The sequence below is a fragment of the Ruditapes philippinarum genome, unplaced genomic scaffold, assembly GCF_026571515.1.
Source record: "Ruditapes philippinarum isolate M1 unplaced genomic scaffold, ASM2657151v2 ctg2744_1_1_1_1, whole genome shotgun sequence".
NCBI classification, from domain to species: domain Eukaryota; kingdom Metazoa; phylum Mollusca; class Bivalvia; order Venerida; family Veneridae; genus Ruditapes; species Ruditapes philippinarum.
The window spans coordinates 189,481-213,804 of NW_026859583.1; the positions used below are offsets into that span (position 1 = coordinate 189,481).

Sequence of the window (24,324 nt, forward strand, 5' to 3'; positions counted from 1 at the left end):
CTGCCACCAAGGTCCGATATATATACTATATTTTTTTCAAAAATTGTTTTATCTACTGCTTTTATCTATCAGATAAGTTTTTTCTCATTTATTTAACAATGTTTAAGAATAAATAAATAAATAAATAATATGAATATTTAGAAATATTTTTTTAAAAATATGAGAATATTTTCTACCGAGACAATATTTTGATATTTTTTAGTTTTTGAATTTATTTTTCGTTATTTTGTATACTTTTGATAATTTTTTGATAAACTATATCGATCGTAGGCACTAAAAGTTAAAAAAATAAAACAGAAAGAGAAAAATGACGTTAGATTTTCTATGTAACGGTCGATATTTACATTTGAATTTCGACGTTACGTCATGTGACTTTCATCATCATGTGACGTCTTTGAAATTCTGCCAAGGAAAGTAATCACTGTGAGGAGTTTGATCAGCGTTATCTCAGAGTTTCTTCCCCTTTCACAGCTACTTTTATCGATAATCTCATCAGCGACACAGTGAGTTTTAACTCTGTGAAGATCAATCGATATAAGCTAATATTCATACAATATCGTGCCTATTATTTTATATATAAAATGTATGCTACAAAATGAGTAACAACAGCTACGCCCCCGATACGTAATCCAATATATGGATACACTACAGTTGCACTAGATATATCATTACAGTACTTATACTATGAACTTTTACTTCAATTTTCTGTACTGTACATGTATGTAGGTATAATATAATATATCTTAATTAATAGAATCGCTGAAGCAATACAGATATGTATATGTTATCTAATTATAAAAAGGCAACGATAAACATTGCCAAAAAACACCCTACCAAATGATCTACTTACAAATAAAAATAATCCCAAGTAATTCATTAGTTATCACACACTGCACTTTTATATGCTTTTAACGCCCATATCGGACTATGTTGTGTTATTCTAAACACAGATCTATATGCAACATCAAGTATTCAACACAGCGCTGTGCACACATACACAGGTTATCCTAGTCCTTCATTGAAAGACATCGCATTTTCTTTTTTTACATTTTGACGTTTATCGGAAAATGCGAAGTCTTTCCATAACTGGCTAATTTCCCATAGCACAAATCGACATGCTTCTCGAGTCGATTTGAATTTACCGGTAAATCACAACTTGATTGCATAAAAGACGGAAGCATATTTTCCCAAAAACTGTAAAAATATGCAATAATTACTCACGATAAGTAGTTCATTTATCGATATATTTAAAAAGACACATGAAAGACATTTTGTGGTGACCCCCATATTGGAAATTCCCGGTCATGCTGTGACGTCACTCAAAAAACAATAGTACGAAATTAGTCTGAACGAAAACTTTTTCAGTTGTGCTTTAAGACGCTGACAGGTGCGCGTCTAAAAAACATGGTTCCAGTAATCACCGCATTGCACGGGATTTGTTTAAAATTGTTTAAAATTTTGAAAAGGAAAATACACATTTGTGATAGGATTATGATTATTTGTAACATTTTACATGGGAAGTCTGAATGATTGTGCATGATTTTGCTATGGACTTTTAAATAGATATCTTTAGACGTTAAAGCGGATTTGACCCGTGTAAAGAATAGCTTCAAATCCGCGGTTACGTCTAAATATTTGGACTAAGGTTATCCGTTTCTCGAGAAATATCAACCATGTAACCCGCACTGTTGTTTTTCTTACAGTTTAAAAGGAGAATTATTTCAATGTGCGTCAAAATTTCATGCGCAATTTCGTCAATTTGCATAATTGAATTAATTAAGAAAATCAAAATTTAATTTCATATGTTAACAAGTATTAATTGTTCATACAGAAATTTCATCGTATGTAATTATATATACATTCTTAATCGGAAACATTGTATATTGGGTATAATTGAAAAGATGATATTTACAAATTAAAAACAAAAAAGAATAAAATGTATAATGATATAAGACTTTATTCACTAAATAGTAGCATCAGTAGTAATTTGCCGTTTACATAGAACATGCTTATCAATTTATTATAACGCGAGCTGTATTATACTTTACCTGTATAATACGCTCCATGAACTTTTGTCCGTATGCTGCGTTTTACAAAGGTCAAATACGCTATCGAATGTTCGAACAAATAAAACACTGTGAAAATGAAAATGCGAAGTCTTTAAATGAAGGTGCATAATCAATAAAGTATAGAACTCATCAAGGTTCGGATATTTATTTACGTTGTTTTTAAGTGAAATTTTGACCAATTACACCTTCTGTTACACCAGTAAATTTCAGTTCTCATACCCTCTAATTTGCGGAAGATTGCGACCACCTCCAATTCACTTCCGTTCTAAATACATCTAATGAACTACAATTAAACAGGATCCATGATGTATGTACGATCAAAGTCCGGTTTGCTCAGTACTAAAACAATACTTGGTACAAAACATGACAAATTATGGTATATATGCAAACTTAATAACGTAAATAAACCAGTCTCATTTAGTATAAAATATTATCTGAATTTAATATAATTTATTGAATATTACTTCATATTTTCTACAATATTTATTAATTTAATGTTTTGAATCAAAATTAAGTTTTGTATAAATGTGTGTTTTATATCCATATATAAAGTTGTATATTAAACATTTTGAGATATGCCAGACAAAGTTCTGTTTTTAACACACTGTCAATTCTAATTTAATAAGTTGTTATTCGTTAGTTTTATATATTTGAGCTGTATGAGTTGTAGATTGGTATGTGTATGAGACAGAATAATTATTTCAAGTTGAAGATTGTATGTTTTGTTAATACAGTTTCTATTTCCTAACAGTTCACCGTAGGGAACGTGTTACAGTATCGCGTTTTCCGGTTACAGTATAGAATTTTAAAGATGGAGGATTATTTGTTGGAGGACAGGTAGGTGATTTTTATTCCGGTCCATACTACAAGTAGTTTAGTTTCTAAAAGATGTTTTTGTGCTTTGCTTGTAAGGAACAGAATCCGGTATCTAGTCATATATTTCTTCAGACTCTGCACCGCAGATTTATCGCTATATTGTCTCATAAATATGAAGATTTGACGGTTTGAAATTTTGAATCGAATGACCAACGCATTTTTCTCCAATTTCGACATTATTTATGCATGCCTAGAAAAAGTAAATCTGCAAAACGTTAGTCCTTTATGTTAGGAAACGTTTATAAAAGTAAATGACCAGTTGAACCTATTTTCCTGTTCGTTAAATGCGTTTGAAAAAATAAACAATGTTACAGTATAGAGCGAGGTGATTTGTGCAGGGTTACAGCATAGACCTAGCGATTTTTATCCGATTTTGTTACAGTTTATACCCATATTTCAGTTACAGTTTAGACTTCGATATTTTCTATATATACTAGGTAAAATGTATGAATGTTACATAGACTTTTAAATCTCTGTGAGCTTATTGGCCCGATGGCTATTAGTCCGTCTGTCGTACACATGTATATGCAATTTCATCCGCTCAGTAGCAACTTGACTAAATGTGATGAAATTTACATGACTTTCTACCTAAGTTGTTCAAATGGTTTTGGTTGTAATCGGGGATACGAAAACCCAAAACATAGATTTTGAAAAAAGGCAATGTTTAAAGACCCTTCTCATCTCGAACCAAAAGCATTCAAATCAAATCATGATCATGGCGTCATTTCGAATGCTTCTTTGTTGAAGTTACGATTATTTTGTCATTTTTAAATTAAAAGTCGTGTTTTTTATTTCAGATATCCTGTATAGCAGTTTTCATGTTTCTGAAAAAGAAAATAATATTAAAAGTTATAGAGTATAAACTAAGGTCAGACAATTACAATATCTTCTCCAGTGAGCCTGATGGAGGTACATAATAGTATAGTGGCAGAGTCGGGATAAGGCCGTCCATATCAAATCATCTTTCATTTACTGCTTTAGTTGAAATCCAATCATGACTTTGGATTCTTTGTATGTGAGGAATCTATCAAGCTAATTTACGGAAGGTCGGTGGTTCTAGTCAGGTGCCCGCTTGTGTCTGAATGTTTCACAAAGGGTATCTGGGGTATTTCTTTACACTAAAGCAGGAATGTTTTCACATGACCTCAGTGTCGTTGAAACTTAAAATCCAAGAAAGCCAAACGTAACAAACCCTTTTAAATACTTACAAAATACATTATGGTAGATGGAAATTCCAACTTAAAATAAAATTTAAGATAGCATTATTGCTCACTCAAATACTGTTTAATCATTCTTAGGGTATTGCCTACTTGTTAATTGTGTCTTTTGACAGCTTATCTATGGTATGCAGGCTTCATAACCTTCGATCCCCTCTCAAAATTTCATTTTATTTAGTTTCACTCATTGTATTCTTGTTTAGGGCACACGCAATTTTTAACCTGGTGGTAATATGCCGCTTTTCATAGAATGGCAATAACGTGTCACATTGAAGGTTCCATGATAACCGCCATATGAACACATCCACAGATGTTAAAAAATCTAAAGTGTACTAGTTCATGTTTAATGTGAATTCTGCTGAAGCCGGTGCTAGGAGGCGTGGACGGTAGCTAGCAGTTACCACTACCGTCCATCAAACTGAGTATGCAACATTTTCATGTTTTCCATGTTGGACTTCTGTTAAGGATTCCTTTTTCTCTATTTAATTACTAATAGGCATTATTATAATGTGTAATGAAATCAAGCAATAATCTTTCTTCTCTCAATACAATTCGATAAAAGTTACTGTTGTTGTCGTGAAAACAGTCCTTACTTAGGACATTACTTATTCTGCAAAAACTCTCAATCTGAAACTTAAAGTAAGAAAAATAGCAAACTATAACTTTTCTGCTGAAAAAAAGTAATACAACCTTTCAAGAATGTATTAAATAGAAAGGTATGAGTTATTTCATTAAAATAATGGATACACGAACTTTGCTTGAAATTTTGCAAGTATCTAAACTGTAACCGAACTCTGGGTATAAACTGTAACATAACTGGATCAAAGTCGCTAGGTCTATGCTGTAACCCTTCAAAATTAACCTCGCTCTATACTGTAACATTGTTTATTTTTTCAAACGCATTTTACCAACAGGAAAATAGGTTCTACTGGTCATTTACTTTTATAAACGTTTCTAAACACAAAGGACTAACGTTTTGTAGATTTACTTTATCTAGGCATGCTTTAATAATGTCGGAATGGGAGAAAAATGCGTTGGTCTCTCGATTCAAATTTTTAGACTGTCAAATCTGCACATTTATGAGACAATATAGAGATAAATCTGCGGTGCAGGGTCTGAAGAAATATATGACTAGATACCGGATTCTGTTCCTTACAAGCAATTAAAGCACAAAAACATATTTTAGAAACTAAACTACTAGTAGTATGGACCTGAGTAAAAATCACCTACCGCTCTTCCCATAAATAATCCTCCATCTTGGAAATTCTATACTGTAACCCAAAAACGCGATACTGTAACACGTTCCCTACGGTGCAGTTGTTGTCTTTGAAACTGTTTGTATAGTCTCTGATTCAGATTGTATAAGTCGAACACGATAACGTTTCAGTTCTTTCTTACAACTACTGGTAGTCTATATACATGTATTGTGTATTATTTAAATCATATATGTACAGAATCCGTTTGGTCTATTACGGATGTGCAAATGTCTTTCAATGGCTTATTATGGTCAGTTCTGTTAAGACCGTCCTTATATGTGTATTCCTTGTGCTTCCTTTAAGTATGTCAATGTATGTGTTTTTCTGAGTCTGAGTATTTCCGTTAAGTATGTGTGGTTCCGTTTAGTTTGTTCGTGTATGTGTATTTATGTGTATGATCGATTAGTATGTGCATGTATGTTTATTTTCCCATTAAGTCTGTCCATGTATGTGTATGTCTGTGTATTTCCGTTAAGTCTGTCCCTGTATGTGTATGTTTGTCTTTTCCCGTTAAGTCTGTCTGTATGTGTATGTCTGCCTATGTATGCGTATGTCTGTGTATTTTCGTTAAGTGTGTCTGTATATGTCTGTCCATGTATTTCCGTTAAGTCTGTCTGTATGTATGTGTTTGTCTGTCCATGTATGTGTATGTTTATGTATTTTTGGCCACCAGTAAGGTGTTAAAATTTATACATACATGTATGTGTATGTTTATGTATTTTTGTTTAGTATGTTTATGTTTGTGTATGTCTGTGTGTTTCTGTTAAGTCTGCATCTGTATGTTTATATCCGTTAAGCCTGTATTATAATATAGTCCGTCTATGTACAGTAAAAACCCTCAATTAAGACCACCATCGGGACTGGACAAAAGTGGTCTTAATTGCGGGGTGGTCTTAATTGTGAATATTCTTATCAATGCTTACACACTTTTTAACCATGGTCTATTTTTGTCATTTTGTATGAACAAACAATATATATACCTGCAAATACAACATAAAACTATGTTATAAATTAATATCTGATTATGTTATAAATTAATATCTGATTGGAAGAAAGTAATTTAATATCAAATTCTATTTTGTCTGATTTCAATATCAATTTCAATATTAATTATAATATGATGTACATAATTCACCCATCAAGTAAAAAATTAGTTCTTCCCATATTCAATGTACTTAAAGCAAGATTAAACCACTCTAAAATTTACTTTCTCACCTTATTTCATACAATACCCCAATGATAAACGGTGTTTTTGACACCTTGTGAAATTAGGTGTCATGCCTTAGAGCATTTAACATGATAATAACCGCAAATTTAAGATCTAGGTAGGTGTTAACTTTAAATCAGTGGTCTCAATAGTGGGGTAAAATAAAGAACAAAACAAAGAATTGGGACTGAATCTGGTGGTCTTAAAAGTGGATAAGCGAAGTGGTCTTAATTCTGGATCATGTAACCATTGACATAAAGAACAGAAAAATCCGTACTTTTAAAAAATGGTCTCAATAGCGGGGTGGTCTTAATTCCGGGGTGGTCTTAAGTAGGGATTCTACTGTGTCTGTGTATTTCCGTTATGCATGTACCCGTATGTGTCTGTGTATTTCCGTTAAGTCCGTCCCTGTATGTGCTTGCTTATGTATTTCCGTTTAGTCAGTCTGTATGTGTATGTCTGTCCATGTATGTGTATTTCCGTTACATATGTCCAAGTATGTGTATTTCTGTGTATGTATGTTATGTCAGTTCACATATGCTAAGTATGCCCATGTATATGTACTTCTGTGTTTCTATTAAGTATGTCCATGTCTGTCTATTTTTGTTAAGTCTGTTCATGTATGTGTATTTCTGTGTGTTTCCGTTTAACATTACCTGCTGTATGTATTATCTGTATGTTCTTATCCGTTCAGTCGCTAGTCATTTAGTATGTGGAGTAGCGGGGGATCGAACTTGCGACCCCTTGATTCGTAGACAGTCAGTGTTACCACTGCACCACAGCGCCCGCTCTGATTTATAACTGTTTTGGAAAGTCCTATATACATTATCTCTTCAATGGCTAACAGTTTTGCAATTAAATTTTAACACCTTAATCCTGGTGGCCAACCCACGTGACATTTGGGAATATCGTAAAGATCATCACTTGATACAGGTAATCGTTTACTTTTGTTGTTACTTGATAATTTTTCTGTAAAAAAAGCTTAACTTTATCAGAAGGCGGTGTAATCCCTTTACTACTTTTGTAGAATTTTCCTGATGTAGTGATTTAGTGAACGTGATTTTTTTTAGAACCACTATTGTGTCATAAATGACAAACACATGTACTTAAATTGTCTCAGATCTCTATATTAAAGCAATTAACAGGTCAATATGCAGGTAATGAGACGTGTAGGATCCTATTAGAAACTTGTCTCGGAATATGATGTAAAATTACTTTTTAATAAGTATTTCGAAATCGTACATCACATGACGTATGCACTATATCTCAAGAGATCTATATTGTAAACATTTTTGGAATTGCAGACGACACATACTATTTGGAACTTAATGGACGTATGACATCAAGGGAGCTAATTTAAGATACAATAAGATACAAAATACAGTTTCCTATACAAAACATTAACTTTATTTATAGCAAAAACTGTATAGCAAAACATTCAGATATTATCACTGACAAATATGTAGAGATAAATGATAGGACGTTTGTTTTACTTCATAGCCTCCACATTATACATCATCATGTACATCATACAAAAGTTACATCATACAAAATAAGAAAATATACGAAAAAAAATTGTACAACAGCAAATTGAGAATTTTCAAATAATTTATTTAAGCAAAAGGTAAAAAATCTAAGGCATATTTTATGTATCAATTTCATACTCTTGTATCGTAACATAATTATGATATGCTTAATTCTGTAGAGGCATTTACTCAACTGATATACCAACAATGCTCACTTTCTCTGTCCGTACACCTCAAGTCACGTGAGTAAAATTACCTGTATAACATTTCAATAATGCAAGATAATCCATCTACAGTAAACTCCTCTTAAAAAGAAATCGTTTATATGGATATACCTCCTATATCGATATACCGCCTATGTCGATGCTGTTGCCGCGGTCCTGACTCAGTCTGTCTTACAAGCCAAAAACAACAATATGACAATGGTACTAGGAACTTTAAGGCTATACTTGATAAAGGCATTAAGGCAGAATGAAAAATGTACAACATAATTATCTGCCCTTGAAGTTGCAAATTTCAGTGATGTCAAAGGAAGTTAACTTACATAAAGGTTTTGCATACCTTACTTTTTCTTCTGGTTACTTTTTTTACTTTATCCATTGTCACAATAAAAAATTTCGTTTCATTAAACGTTTTTGTTACATTTTTTTTCAATGTCAAATGACTGAAAATTCATTAAAAATATACCATTTTGTAAAGAAAATTGGCTTAGGTTTAAAGTGGATTGGTCTACAATGGGAATATTTTCCAAAATTATTTCAAATACAAATAAAAACAATAGAATTGTATAATTTGGATATTCTTGTGAAACAATTATTCGGGGGAAAAAAGGTTGACAAAGGTCTTAGATCCTATGAAATTTTTTTACGATGAATATTAATATTTTGTTCTAAAACATTTCATTAATTGCTATATAGATATAATTATGTTGTGTTGGCTTATATATCACATACTTGTCAATAACATTTATGAATAATTTTACGTGGTTTGTTATTATGTCCGTTACTAAAAGCTATTAACGACTATTGAAGCCTTAAAGTATCATACATTGTTGTCAATTTTATTGCGCTTTTGCCCTACGCAGAATGCGCATGCGCGAAATGCAACATTGGTTGCTATGGAAGAATCGTATTGTAAAAAGGTATATTGATGACATTTCATTATAGGCCATTCACTTGAAAAGAAGAACATTAAAAAAATACCCTAAAGCAGTGCTTTAAATTTTTCAGTGACACGAAAAAAAGTCAGCTACATGTAAAATGTATATGAAAAACAAATTTTTGATCATCTTACGAGTAACTGTGAATTACCTGTCCTTCAGATATTAAGGAAATTTTCAAATTCAAGGGCAGATAACTAAAAATTAATATCTGTAAAAAAAACCTTGTATTACACATTTTCCATTATTCTTATAAATTATGTATTTATGTAACTGTAATATACATGTATATGCCTTTAAACTCATATTTCACCAAAGCGTTTCCTTTTGTCTTCATACATTGCTTTCATAAGAAAGCCAAAATTCGAATGTTTTCAATTTTTATCACTTTTATCTGAAAACATTGCCCAAATAAAAAGTACTATCATTAGCACCAGAAAAATCCAATCAAGCGTGACCATGGCAAATGCAAATTTGATAATAACTGTGTCACAAGTTCCATAAGAACAATTTTCTGTTATTGTTGCGGTACACGGTCTGAAGTCTTCTGCCTTCACAGTGCTATAAGTAGGGTACACCCATACCGAACCTATAAAATATTTAGGTAAAACAATTTAAATCGGGTAGACCCATATCGAACCTATAAGAATAGTTAAACAATACAATTAAAGTAAGGTAGACCCATACCGAACCTATAATAATAGTTAAACAATACAATATAAGTAAGGTAGACCCTTACCGAACCTATAATAATAGTTAGACAATACAATTTGAGTAAGGTAGACCTATACCGAACCTATAATAATAGTTCAACAATACAATATTAGTAAGGTAGACCTATACCGAACCTATAATAATTGTTCAACAATACAATATTAGTAAGGTAGACCCATACCGAACCTATAATAATAGTTAAAGATCCTGTATGTTGTAATTAAGGTTGTAACCACACTTAAGTGAAATTCTAAACAATTTTCAAACATAGAAGAGTATGTAAAATATGTACTGCAAATATTTTTCCACATATATGTACTCATCGACGTATGTGCATTCATTTCTCATTGAAAAATTTGACTAAGACTTTAAAGAAAATAAATTTCTTATTATCTCCCTTTATTAACATGAAGTGTAAATTCGGAAACATCTTTACAAATATTGCTTTTTGGAACTTACGATATTGATAAATCTTCATTTGAGCATTATATTTATGTTATAAAACCATCAAAAAATTGAGTTACAGGATTTTTGAAAAATACAATTTACGTAAGGTAAGCCCATATCAAAACTATAATAATTATAGTGAAACAATACAATTTTAGTAAGGTAGACTCATATTGAATCGTATAATAGTCTAACAATTAAACTGATGGGTAAAAGGATAATAACGATAACGATGAACATAGAATAGATGAACAATATAATAATAGTAATTGTTTAACTGTTTCCACGCCATGCCTATAGAAATAGTTAAAATATTCCGATACCGCACCTATTCCGCACCTATTTTCCAGTACCGAACCTATTTTCCCATATCGAACCTAATTTCCCATACCGAACCTAATTTCCTATACCGAACCTAATTTCCCAAACCGAACCTATCTTCCCATATCGAACCTTATTTCCCATACCGAACCTATTTTCCCATACCGAGCCTATTTTCCCATACCGAACCTATTTTCCCATACCGAACCTAATTTCCCATACCGAACCTATTTTCCCATACCGAGCCTATTTTCCCATACCGAACCTATTTTCCCATACCGAACCTAATTTTCCATACCGAACCTGATTTCCCATACCGAACCTATTTTCCCATACCGAACCTAATTTCCCATACCGAACCTATTTTCCCATACCGAACCTAATTTCCCATACTGAACCTATTTTAATACCGAGTTTATAATGTTCATACCATACGGCGATACCAATAATAAAAGTTAAGCTATTCCAATACCGAATCTATTATGGTTATTTAATCTGTCTTATATTATAATTTAATTATTATTATCTATAATAATAATAGTTAAACAATTTCTCATTCACACTCTTTGGCGCATTTATCATTCACACACTCACAAAAAGAACAATTTGTTGCAAAAAAAAAGCTAAAAACAAACCAACAACTAAATTTTCGTTAAAAAACACAATTTTCTCGAGCCAGCAGTTTAAACAACATTTGTCTGATTTCTTTGCCGATTCGATTTTGTACTAGTTTGGAGGGTCTTCCTTAAGCCCTAGTCACATTACAGCTTACGACCACAAAAGACCAGTTGACGATCACCAGTGACCACTTGAAAACATATTAAGACGGTCATCGGTGATCTTCGATAGTCGCAGGTTATCTTATTTAGGTCCCACGACCATTTTCAGTCGTAGAGAGGTTTTTGGAGCTTGCACAAAAAAAAAACCTCTCTGCGATCAAACAGGTTGCTAAAACCCCAGTCACACTAGAGCTTACGATTACTTGCGACCACCGGCGACTTGTAAAACTGACGATCATCAGCGATTGTCTGCGACCGAAACCATTTTTGCACAGATAAATTTACTTTTGCGAGTATCGTAAGACAAGTCATCATTGACAATCGCACGACAGGTCATAAGTAAACGTACGATGGTCTCAAGATTGCCTGGGATTACCTACGACTACCCGTGACATAACATGCGATCACCTACAACTTGCCGTACGACCATCACACGATTACTTAAGACTACTTAAGATTATCAGTGACTAGTGGCAATTTGTAAAGACTGTCGTAAGTTTGTCGCACTTCCGAAAGACCATCGTGCGACAGCCTTAAGACCTTATAAGATCACTAGCGACCTGTTTGATCGCAAGGAGGTTTTTGTGCAAGCTCAAAAACCTCTCTACGACTGAAATTGGTCGTGGGACCTAAATAAGATAACCTGCGACTGTCAAAGATCATCGATGACCGTCGTAAGGCGTTTTAAAGATTGTCCGCGACCAGAGGTCACTGGTGATCGTGAACTGGTCTTCACTGGTCGTAAGCTCTAATGTGACTGGGGCTTTAGTGATCTTATAAGGTCTAAGGGTGTCGCACGATCGTCGCTCGAAAGTGCGACAATCGTACGACAGTCTATAAATTGCCACTAGTCACTGATAATCTTGAGTACTCTTTAGTAATCATGTGATGGTCGTACGACAAGTTGTAGGTGATCGCATAACAGGTCACGGGTAGTCGTAAGTAATCCCAGGCAATCTTGAGACCATCGCACGTTTCCTGATGACCCGTTGTGCGATTGTTAATGATGATGATGAAGTAAATTTATCTGTTCAAAGAGGGCTTGGTCGCAGACAATCGCCGATGATCGTCGGTTTTAATTACACGTCGCCGGTAGTCGCAAGTAATCGTAAGCTCTAGTGTGACTGGGGTTTTACACAATATAAGGCCCAAAGCCCTAACCCAAGCAAGACTTTCGCGTGGCATGGTCACAAAACAAATGATCAGAAATAAAATAATTCATACCGCATATAAGCCAGGCAAGACAAAATAAGAATCCAGCGATTGACCAGCATATCTGCCATAGAGAGCAGTCACTACTATCATCACCTCCGCAGATAAGTTTTGTGAAATATAGCGGTGCAAGCCCGCTCACAATGAGGTAAATTGGGATCATAAATCGGATATCACAGTCGTGTAGATATGACGATCCTGATTGAATAGATAAAATGAAATCTATAAAATAACAAGAGATTCGCCGAAGCGTAGCAAACGGTGTTCCGTTAGTGCCAGCGCGTTTTCTCTAGGAACAAAAAGTGCAAAACATGACAGTACGATGGTTACAATACGACAGTACGATTGTGACAGTCTGTCAACAAGAAGGCGACAGTACTTTAGTGACAATACGACATTACTGTCACAATCGTACTGCCGTGTTTCTCCATCGTACCGTCGTATCGTTACCATCGTACTGTCGTACTGTCATCAACGTATTGTTGAACTGTCACCATCGTAATGTCATGTTTGGCGCATCTCGTTCTCAAAGAAAACGCACTGGCCCTAACGGAACACACGTAGAAGCAACATATGCCCGATGACTAACGTACAAGAAGGTTGTGGCCAAAAATGTGCCTTACAGAACGAAAGCAAATTTATTGTTGCAAATGGCTCATGTTATGACTTTTCCATCAAATGCAAAAGAAAAATGTACATTATAATGTTTCCTAGGTAACAAGTTAACATATAATATAATTGAATAGTTTGCCTTGATTTAATTTTGAATAAAAAATCAATTAAATCAACGTTGCAATTGGTTGATTGCAGATTTTTTTTTAATTTGATCAGTGTTATACTTGCATGCCAAATATAAATACAGTGAAATGAAATCCAAAGCAATAATTTCATAATTTACTCAAAAAAGAGACATAACTCTTCCAAAAATGAGTTGATTACAATGAAAATCGAATATAACTTGTGTTGTGATATAACACAATCACAATCCTACCAAAGCTTTACTGCGGAAACCACTTAAAAATTGCTTATAAAGGGGAATTACTCTATTAATATTAATTTGATTGCATTGACTTGTGTTGCGATTTATATGCCAAATATAAGCACAATCACTGAAATCCTTCAAAAGTTGTTCTGCGGAAACCAATAATTTTACTTAAAGTTTCTTTCAAATTGGCATTACTCTATTAATAATGAGTTGATTGCAACGAAAATCGAACTTTACTTGTGTTGTGATTGTACATACTTATATGCCAAATATAAACAAATGTTATTCTTGAAGGATAACCAATACTTTCACAAAATGGACATTAGTCTATCAATAATGAGTTGATTGCAGCCAAAATCGATCTTGGCCGGAGTTAATATTTAACGTCCTTGCATGCCAAAATATAAATCTTTCAGAAGTAATGCTGCACAAAATAATTGTCTACGCACATTTTGACGGACAGACAACGCCATACCACAATACGCCCCGAAGGCCTTGAACATTTTAATTATTAATCCTACTTCCAGAACAAATTGTAAAATAATTAAAAGATTATGTAATAATTTACTTTAAAGGGACGTCCGTGGTCAAGTGGTTAAGGCCGTTGGCTTCAAAGCACTTACCTCTCTCCAATCTGGGTTCGAATCCCGCTAGGGACTTCAGATATTTTAGTGCAACTAGCATTCCGACCATCAGTGGTTCTACTTAGGTGAACGTTTGCCACTGAAATAATGCACAAAAGGGCTCCTGAGGTATTCCTCCATCAGTAATGCTGAAATGTCGCCATTGATCATCACAGTGTTCGTGCGACGTAAACTCCATCCAAAAAAATAATTTAATATAGATTTACAATAGTTCAAAAAATTATATAACAAAACTATAATTAGATACTGATTAAATTATTTAAAAAATCAGCAGTTTTTAAATTATCGATTGAACTTGATAAAAAATAATGTTGAATATTAAGTTGTTTTTCATATAGCTTATATCTTAGTTTACTGTTATAAGATGAGATTTATACCCATGGCAATTTTAGCTATGCTTAGTCCGGCAATTGCTACCCCAATCAGGCAAAATGATGCTGTAAAACAAAGAAATCTACAATAAAATACGGTATAGTACATCCTCTGCAGGGCAATACATTTGGGGGACACAAATAGCTCAGTGGTTGCTGAATGGTGTTGCTCTACAGAGGTAACATTTATTGTGAAGTCTTACTTTTGAAATTAAAGCAACACAATTGTTGTATAGAGGTTATTTCTTAAAAGAAGGCCGTACTCGGGAGGTAGTAGCACTGACATAAAGGCTTCAACATTGAACCAAAAAAGACATCATTCGGATTATAATCGAAATTTTGAACAGTTAATTAAAGGCACATTATGCGGCTTTTATGCCCAAGAAACGAATAAATATTTCATTCTTCAGAAAAGTAAAATGTGAGTTATGTAACGAATAGATAAAGGTTTAAGACCATGTTATATGATTATCATCTGAAAAATTAGCTCTGAATGTAAAAGTTGTCTTCATAACAGTAGCATAATGTAATCAAAGTAGTATTTTGGCTTCCACACAAATTACTGTACTGATTATAAAAAGACAACAGAAGCAAAAGATGGTCCAGGTTATTTGCCAATGAGTAACCTTTTAGACACTACAACAGAACACTAAAACAAATATCTTTTGAGAAATAAAAATTTAAATATTTCTTGCGGCATAATGAGTGTAAATACTTTAAGAGTGGAAATATACTGTAAAGCAGGTTGTGTTAAAAAAGAAATCTAATTCTTAATAAGTGCTAGTTTCCCTAAATAGTGCAAACACTATGAACAGAGTATATCCACTTCTTAAAATATGGAATCAAACAAATAATCTTATCTTCGCTTTTACAGACATAAAATACAAAATTACTTACATACTAAAAAGCACGACATTGCATCAAGGTCTTCATCTGTTTCTGTTTTTTTCTCGTCAACTGCTGTTTCAACCTTTGTTTTTAATTAATACGTCAATAAATTAGTAAGTACGCATGCGCAAACAAGCGGCGAAGAATTAAATTATAAGCTATTATGTAAATGTTTTAAGAATTCGCAGAAAAAATAGGGATGTATTCGAAACACAATAAAATCCTTGATGTAAATAAAATAAATGGGAACTTTAACATTAAAGGCACATTATCCATCAAAAACGAATACATTTTAACTTCTTTAGAAAGGACAAACATGAATTTATTACGTTTAAATATTGGTTTTAGAGCCGGTTAAATGCTTGTAACCTAATAGAAATATCGATAAACTTGTTATAAATGTAACAAAACGTAAACAAAGTAGTATATTGACTTCCATACAAAATACTAAATCACTGTTACTGTACTTATTGCTAAAGCAACAGACGAAAAAGATGGTTCATGTAATTGGCCAACGAATAACGTTATTGAAACTATAAAAGTACGCCAAAAATAAATTAAATGAAAAATAAATGCATTTCTGAGGAATAATGGGCCTTTAAAATACTACTGACATGATATCAAAAAATATGTATTAGCCGCGTTATGACAAAACCAACATAATGCGTTTGCGATCAGCATGGATCCAGATCAGCTTTTGCATCTGCGCAGTCTTATCAGGATTTGCCAACCCTATAACAAGTAGAGAAACTGATAGCGAACAACATTGGGTCCTGATCAGACTGCGCGGATGCGCAGGCTGGTCTGGATCCATGCTGGTCGCAAACACATTTTGTAAGTTATGTTATGGCGCAGCTCATATACATCAAACTGCTTACTGGTTTTTCTGATGGTGGCACAAGTACGTCTGCTGCCCCAGGGTTTGGTTCCGGTGGCAGAACATCAATATTTGTTTGATCCTCCCTATAATCCACAAACAATATACAACCGTTGTAAGAAGGATAGTAGGATTATTATATACATGTACTTCTACAACAGAATGTCCGAAATTTGAAGCAAAACAAGTAACATGCGGCATGAGCCCGGCCTGTCACAGTAAAAAAACGATACGCTGATAGCCTTTGGCTAATTAATACCCATTGTGGTAATTTGAACATCTTGTTTACATACTTCCACATGACCAGTGTCAAGCATTTGGCCTTACATTGTTTCTGTGGAAGTTTCGACTGGCATTTATTTTTCCGTAACGTTAGGGGATTTAACAATAGTTCACGCCGTTTTCGGACAATGCTTGTACATTTCATCTATCGCTTTTTATCAACAAAAAAAATGCAAGATTTCAAAATTACTGAGCACACTTTCTTACGCGCGTCAATTAATCGGAAATGCTCGGATGAAATATATACAATTTTAAAAGTAAATCAATACAATATGAAATGTAAAGAAGTTTTGAAAACGTCATTGCAGTGAGCGTGACTGTGTACGATATCAAAGGTGGTGACCTCAGGTCCCAACTAACCAGCCTTTTTAGAATGTAACATTATGAACGATTTAGTGACAATGAACCTCTGGTGCTTTTGACCGACGTACATGAAATGGCTCTTCATGGCCAACGAGTTAAGGTATTTGACTCAAACTCACTTCCTCCTCACCGCTGTTAGTATGGGTGTAATAAGATTTTTTTCATATTACCTTTCTAGCAAGCTAGGAAGATCGGTGATTCTTGAAATAATACAAAGAGGGGAACCAGTTTTTAAAAAAGCTTGACAGTCGCCACATGACCTTGACCTTGTCGATGTGACATACACCACCATCATCCATTCATCGCAGAAGTCAGATATGTAGATATAATCAAAGTTCCGAAGGCACTACAATTTGGATTGACATTTATTTTTCCATAACGTTAGGGGATAGAACTATAGCTCACACCGTTTCCAAACAATACTTATACATTTCATCTATCGTCTTCTATTTGCAAGTTAGCAAACAAACTGTAAGTGGCCTTTACCGTGCCTGCCGATATGACATACACCACCCCATCCCCTCCTCCGCCCCCTTACAATCGATCAAAAAATGTAAATGAATAAAGAACAAAAGAGTGATGGAAATAAAACAATTTTTATTTGTAAAAGTGTTTGCTATGAAAAGCGGAAGAAAGCGGATTTCAAGGAATTGTGTCTGTTTTAAAGCCAGAACTGGTGAAACCACTATTACTAATTTGAAAGTTTGTACATGTATAATTATTCTGTATCACATGACAAGCAATATACATGTGTGATCATGTGAAACGAATTCGAGAATTTCCAACATTTCTAGCATTGATATTTTTTACTGTCACTAACGACTTTACATATTTTTATCTCAAGTTTATTTTACATTTTTGTATCAAGTCTTCAACAACAACAAAACATAGTATTAATCTACTGCTGTGAGTTTAAGTCGGTCAGAAACAATTTTAATTGAAAGCTATTCTTTCGACGCGGCCATTCTCCAAGGCGTCACTAACAAGTCCAGTATTGGCCGTGTCGTCTGCTTCATAAAATTTGGGGGACTTCTGAATCTTTGTTATAATGTCGCTAAAATTTTCATCCATTTTGCCTTTCTTCTTCAGCTTTTTCTCTTTTCTCTTCAATGATCGTTTCTCCACCCAAGCTCTGATGAACCCGAAGCAGCCCGGATGTTGTTCGCGTTTCTTCGTGTCGTCTGCAGTTTTACACTCAATAATTGCTTCCATCGGCTGCTGTACCTTGATTGCCTGGGTTGCGTTCTGTTTCTGCACAGTCTATTGCCAAAAGAAAACATAAATGGCAAATTTTAGATTTGTTGTACAATTAAAAAGAATAGAAATTTCCATTAAAATAAATATTAAAATTAAGAAACATTGTATATGTATTTTGATTTTATGTCAAATAAATGCATTATAGTTTATTTCTGATATGTTTGGATTCTTTCACCCGCAAACAAATGAAATATGTTGGAATTTAAAATTCCAAAATAGTTCATTTGTTTGCGGGTGAAAGAATCCAAAAATATTTTCGGCAAGTCACCTTACAAATTTAATCTTGCAATTAATCAATTAACCAGGTGGACTAAACTTAATGCGTATATGTGTTTAGGCGACGGGAAACTTGCAACATAAATATTGCTACCAAAATGTTCATTTATAAAAAATTATCCGACATTGTCTTTTTTAATCTTTAAAGTTAAAACAATCAAAGCAATATAAGAATTATATTGACATGTTTTATCAGTTTTAATATGATCGGACAGAAAACATATTGTTGAAACTTACCCTTTTCTTATTCTTCTTCATCGCCTTTTTAGTGGTCACCTCATCGTCACTCTTCGTTATTCTAACATTGGCATCTTTACATTTATCTCCGACATTGGCTGGCCTGGCTAAAAACATGTCTGCTATTCTATGAAGCCTTTCTTGTTCTGTTTCTTGCCTTTTCACATTATCCTTCTCAAGATTTTCGTCAGTTGGGTGTATTGCAGCGTATTCGATGTCAATTACTACTAGATCCTGTTTATCACTCCCAGCTTTAGACTGAAAACAGTTCCTTGTAGGTAGATCTGCACTTTCGTCTTTTCTCTTTATTTTACGCTGATAGTCAATACTCTCTTTGCTGTAAAGCGGTCTTGCTAAAAACACATTTGCTATACGTTCAAGTCTTTCCTTCTCTGTTTCTTGCCTTTTAGGATTATCCTTTTTAAGATTTTCGTCAGTTGAATGTATTGCAGCGTATTCGAAGTCAATTACTGCTAGATCTTGTTTGACACTCTCAGATTTAGGTTGCAAACAACTGCTTGTAAGTTGCTCTACACTTTCGTCTTTTCTCTTCATTTTACGTTGATAGTCAATACTCTCTTTGCTGTAAAGCGGTCTAGCTAAAAACATATCCGCTATACGTTCAAGTCTTTCCTTCTCTGTTTCATGTCTTTCCGTGATATCTTTTCTGAAATTGTCGTCTGCATTTTCTGCCAATGGATGTATCTTTGTGTATTCTATATCAACCAGTACTAGATCTTGATAATCTTTTCCAGCCATTTTAGGCTGTGAGGAGCTTGTTGCCAACCGCCAATGTTTGGCCAGCTCCGCTCTATGATTGCCGTCACTATGTGACGTCTTGACGTTCTTCCTACTGTGACGTTATTAATTACGTCATGAAACGTAGTTGGTTAACGTTTGTTTTATTAATATCACTATCTTAAACCACTGAGATGAAAAGCTTATAATAAAACTCGTTTTTACACAGATAAAATGAAGCACTTTAAATGGAAAAATCTGCAAAGAATAATATTAAATTACATTCAGAATTTAATTGAAAAAATTGTTAGCTCGATTTTAGAAAAGCTTTTCATTTTTCTGTCAAATTGCACAATAGAAATTAATATACTAGAAAAACGTTGTGAGAGAATGATCTAAATATTTACAAATGTTATAGGTTTATACCTACACATCTCGGAAAAAAAATATTTCCAGTCCCATCATGTCAAGAAACCTCAGAAAAGTCCTTTTTTAAGGGACTTTTCTGAGGGTTTTTTTTTGCATTATGGGACTGGAAAATTCTTTCGAGATTAATGCTCCATTTGATGCAGATCTAGACCATAAATTGTGTGCAAAATGACAGATTGTTCGCTCACTCAGGTTTATTTTTCTTGTTGGTTTTTTTTTGTTGTTGTTTTGTTTTTTTAGAAAAAAAATATTCTTATTGTGCAAAATTATCCAAAATTGAAAAGCATTGCAACGCTTTATACTCAAATCGGATTATTTGATTTAATCTGAGTATATTTCTTAATTATCTTTGAAATTCGCAAATATTATAATTTTAAAGGGATATTCAGGCAAAATAATGACAAAAAAAAATAAAATGATCTTAAGTTCTCAAATCACGCTAAAATGACTTTTCTTGAAGTTACAGCATGTATTTCTGTTTAAATTCTAAATATTTTGGGTTTGAAGCGTACATATATCTATATATGTTGAACAAATTTAGACGCCAATAGAATCACCAAATAGTTTTAAAACAAGTCAGGTGACTTGAACAAACCCTTGAAGTTACAATAACAAATATTGTGGATATTGTATGATTGAAACAAGCCTAAGTCATTCATTTGACATGTTCAATAACGTTTCCAGAGTTCACTTTGACAACTATTGTGAAATGCTAGCGCTCTAACCTGACCCACGCGGGTCAAGTTAGGAAACCACCATTTTATTCTTTATATGGAGAAAAGTTTCGTTCCTTTGACTGTCTAATATATTTATTTTGAAGGCATTTACAAAATAATGAATGAAAACTTCAAAAATAAGGAATGAAAATTTTGCCTGTGTTTCCCTTTAAGTACCTCAGGTGATATACGTAGGAAATTCAAATTTTATTTTTTTTTAAGCTTTTAAGTCTAGTACACATTTCGTTTCGCTGTGTATTTAATCACATCGACGAAGTTCATATGGCGACTTAACAACTTCACTGGTTGAGAAAGGTCTCGCGTGTCTTTCTTTCCATGTATTATTTCAGGCGCGAACGGGTAGAACTGCCAGTCAGCTGAAAATATGCTAGCCGGATAGTTACTTCCCTAGTAAGAATGCAAAGTCAAAAGTCAGTGACTTTTATCCGGTAAAAAAAAACCTACATTTACAAAATGCATGTATTTTACAAGGTATGCATAGTGAAAGAAAAACCTGTACTTACGGTTTATAAAAGTCTGAAATGAACGAAATGAAGCGTGAAAATCACAACAACAAATTAAACTACTGCTACATTCTATATACAATAAGTACAAGTAAAAATTTATACAATATTCTATTCTGTTCAATTCTAGTATATACAATACATTGTTGTAAGGATGAAATCTCATAATGTATGTATTAACGTTCCAGGTCCATCATTAACATATTAAGCAATAAAACATATTGCCTTTTTTAACTCTTCAATAATAAGTAAAGGAAACTTACATGGCGGTGCAACGTCTTGATGCGTTTCACTGTTTATTGTATCATACGCAGGCGGTGGTTCGAGATTTGCGACAGCAGACGGACTTTGTTCTTCTGGTGGCGCCGACCCATCACTAGTACAGGTATCTTAAAAAATAGAAGTTTTATAATTTCTTGGACAATCAATTATATATAAGAACATATTTTGACAGATTTTCCCAAATCCCATAAAAGTCTCGTCATTCCATTTTCAGTAGGGCTGGGAACGAATAAGGAATTTGATGTTCGAATATTCGTTTTCCATATTCGAATATATTCGAATATTCGTTTTTACAACATTTGTACCAATATTTCTCTTTGACGTATACGTATCCGAAATTGATTGCGTCGAATACTGTACAATTTTAATATGTTTGGAATTATCGACGATTAAACATACCTATATAACTACGTAAAAGTTTTTTATTTTATATATTGTAAATCGACATAAATGTTTACTTTTGAAATAAATTTATAATTTGATTGCAGCCTTTTGTACAGTTAATCCGACTGCTGGTCATTTGTCTTCATGGTCTTATTAACGGTAGGTAACTCGCGTGACTTGATTGACAGTAATATGAATCACCGTAGCTTCTTAGCCCCCAAAATACATAATTTACATTGAAACTTAACTTGAATTAAATATATTATTTATTTATAATTTTGGATAAGGTTTAAAATATTCTTCAGATACATTTAGCTATAACGCAGTAAATATCACACGGAGTCTTAGTTTCTACGGAATAAATATATTTTGACGAATATAGACACTGACCATGCTTACATAAAGCACCGATTAATACGTGTCCATTTTTTCGTCTTCACAAAATTTAAGACAATGACTGATTAATCGACAGATTATTGCACAGAAAACAATAAATAAGATAATTAAAATCGGAAAATTACATTATATTCTGTTCAACAGGTAAATTGCAAACTGTGAAACGGGTGCCCTTTTGATCAACTATAGACCCAAAGTTTTCACAGTTATTTGGCGATAATCGTTGACACGTGGCATACAAATGTGTGAACAACTGGCAAGTAAAGGTCAATGGTTTAATTTGCTATCTTAATTGAAATTTGAAAGTAATTACAATAAAAACACTTTTTTTTTCGAATATTCGTATTCGTTTTTCAATGTTCGAATATTCGGTAGTGTTTCGAATATTCGAATATTCGAACATAATTCCCAGCCCTAATTTTCAGACATTACTCAACTCTTCGTGATACTGTAAAGTGTAGAAGTTGTGTGAAAAAAGATGATGAAAACACAAAGAGAGGCTGTTGAAACTTAAACTTTCATAAAACGACCCTATGAAAATAGTCCATGTTAGAAATAAGTTTAAAATGGTAATTTAAGGTCACTTTGGTGTAGTGGCTAAGGTTGCTGACTTGAAATCTTGTCCCTTACCACCGTGTGTTCGAGATTTTTTTCTATTTGAGACAACCATCAAGCTTGCTTATGGAAGACCGGACGGTCATAAATCAGGTTCTGCACGGGAATTAAATAAAGCACGGGAGACAAGGCTGCAACGCCGCCATGTGACATGCAAAGTGTTGGTGACGCAACGCCATTGTTTGAATTTGTATCAGCTGATTTAGAATTTTAGAACAATTCAAGTGACGCATATCCTGTACAGCAGGCTAAGAATAATTATGAATCTGAACAAATACTAATAAATGTTGTACTCTAACCCTTAAACTTGCACGAACCAAGGTTTTATACTGTTGACCGACTAACTTTATAACTCTGATATCCCTAAATTGATAATGGAGAGTTCCAAAAATTAAAGCAGAACGAATCCATTACAAAAAATAAGGTGGGTAAACTTTAAAATTGGAGATGTTTTATATATTTTACTGGATAATGAGTCAAACGCCGGAAGTTCAAAACAATAGAATAATTATACATGTACAACAATCTTCAATATTCGTCTGCCTCATAAAGATTGGCGGGATTTTCTTATAAAATATGGGTTTACACTGTCTGAAACATGTTCTTATAAATCAAATTCTATAGATAGTTTCCGATAATCGCAGCGATTTTTACATTTGCCAAAAGAGGCAGCCATATTTTTTGTTCAATATTCTATTGAATACAATTGACAAATATCTTAAAATCAATATTAACTGTTGATATGATAGAATTATTAGAGATTTTTTATCTTATCCTAATATTTAAAATATGATATAATCCCTAATGCTAAAAGTTAAGCATATAAAAATATTGTGAATGACCTCCAAAATGGCGACCATGTGTTCAAAATGTTTAATTACTTTTACTACTTGTAGTATTTATTAAATCAAGAAGAATATTTAAAGAAACGCATCTGTTAGTTAATTCATCAGCAAATAATTGTAATACCTCTTTCACGTAAGAGCTTCTGCAGTTTTAAGAAGTCCTCATCAAACATTTACTTTCCATATCGAACTAAAGTTAGGTCTGTGTTTTCACCCTTGTGTTACTGCGTTAACGGAAGTTACTTCCTTACACTGCGTTTTCTGGAGTTCCTTCCCTTGCACTGCGTTATAAGAATTTCTGCACTGCGTTATCAAAAAAATTCCTTCCACTACACTGCGTTATCAGAGTTCTTCCCATCAATCTACGCAGTCAATCTCTTTCCTTCCACTAGCGTTACTCCTTAATTGTGTGTAACGGAAAATTGCTTTCCT

General features: G+C 33.4%; 2 protein-coding genes across 2 annotated transcripts; both read right to left on the reverse strand.

The window, feature by feature from the left end:
• Positions 1–8,024: 8,024 nt before the first annotated feature.
• Positions 8,025–24,044, reverse strand: LOC132757150 (uncharacterized; the record flags this gene model as incomplete). Its single annotated transcript, XM_060748344.1, is given in 8 exon segments — positions 8,025–9,899; positions 12,796–12,981; positions 14,790–14,849; positions 15,681–15,753; positions 16,550–16,634; positions 21,371–21,383; positions 21,634–21,759; positions 24,017–24,044. Coding segments are annotated over 8 exon segments (786 nt in total), but the record flags the coding sequence as incomplete, so codon positions are not given.
• On the reverse strand, positions 17,905–19,850 carry LOC132757149 (uncharacterized). The gene is made up of 2 exons (XM_060748343.1): positions 18,964–19,850; positions 17,905–18,453 (listed from the first exon to the last, which is right to left on the reverse strand). Exons 1-2 carry the CDS (start codon positions 19,720–19,722, stop codon positions 18,127–18,129), a joined length of 1,086 nt encoding a protein of 361 aa, XP_060604326.1. The 5' UTR covers positions 19,723–19,850; the 3' UTR covers positions 17,905–18,126.
• Positions 24,045–24,324: the final 280 nt, after the last annotated feature.

Coding starts and splice junctions, on each gene's coding strand:
- LOC132757149 (XM_060748343.1), bottom strand. CDS start 19,722: ATGGCTGGAAAAGATTATCAAGATCTAGTACTGGTTGATATAGAATAC. Junction 18,454..18,963: donor TGAAGAAGAATAAGAAAAGG/GTAAGTTTCAAC, acceptor TTTTGGCAATAG/ACTGTGCAGAAACAGAACGC.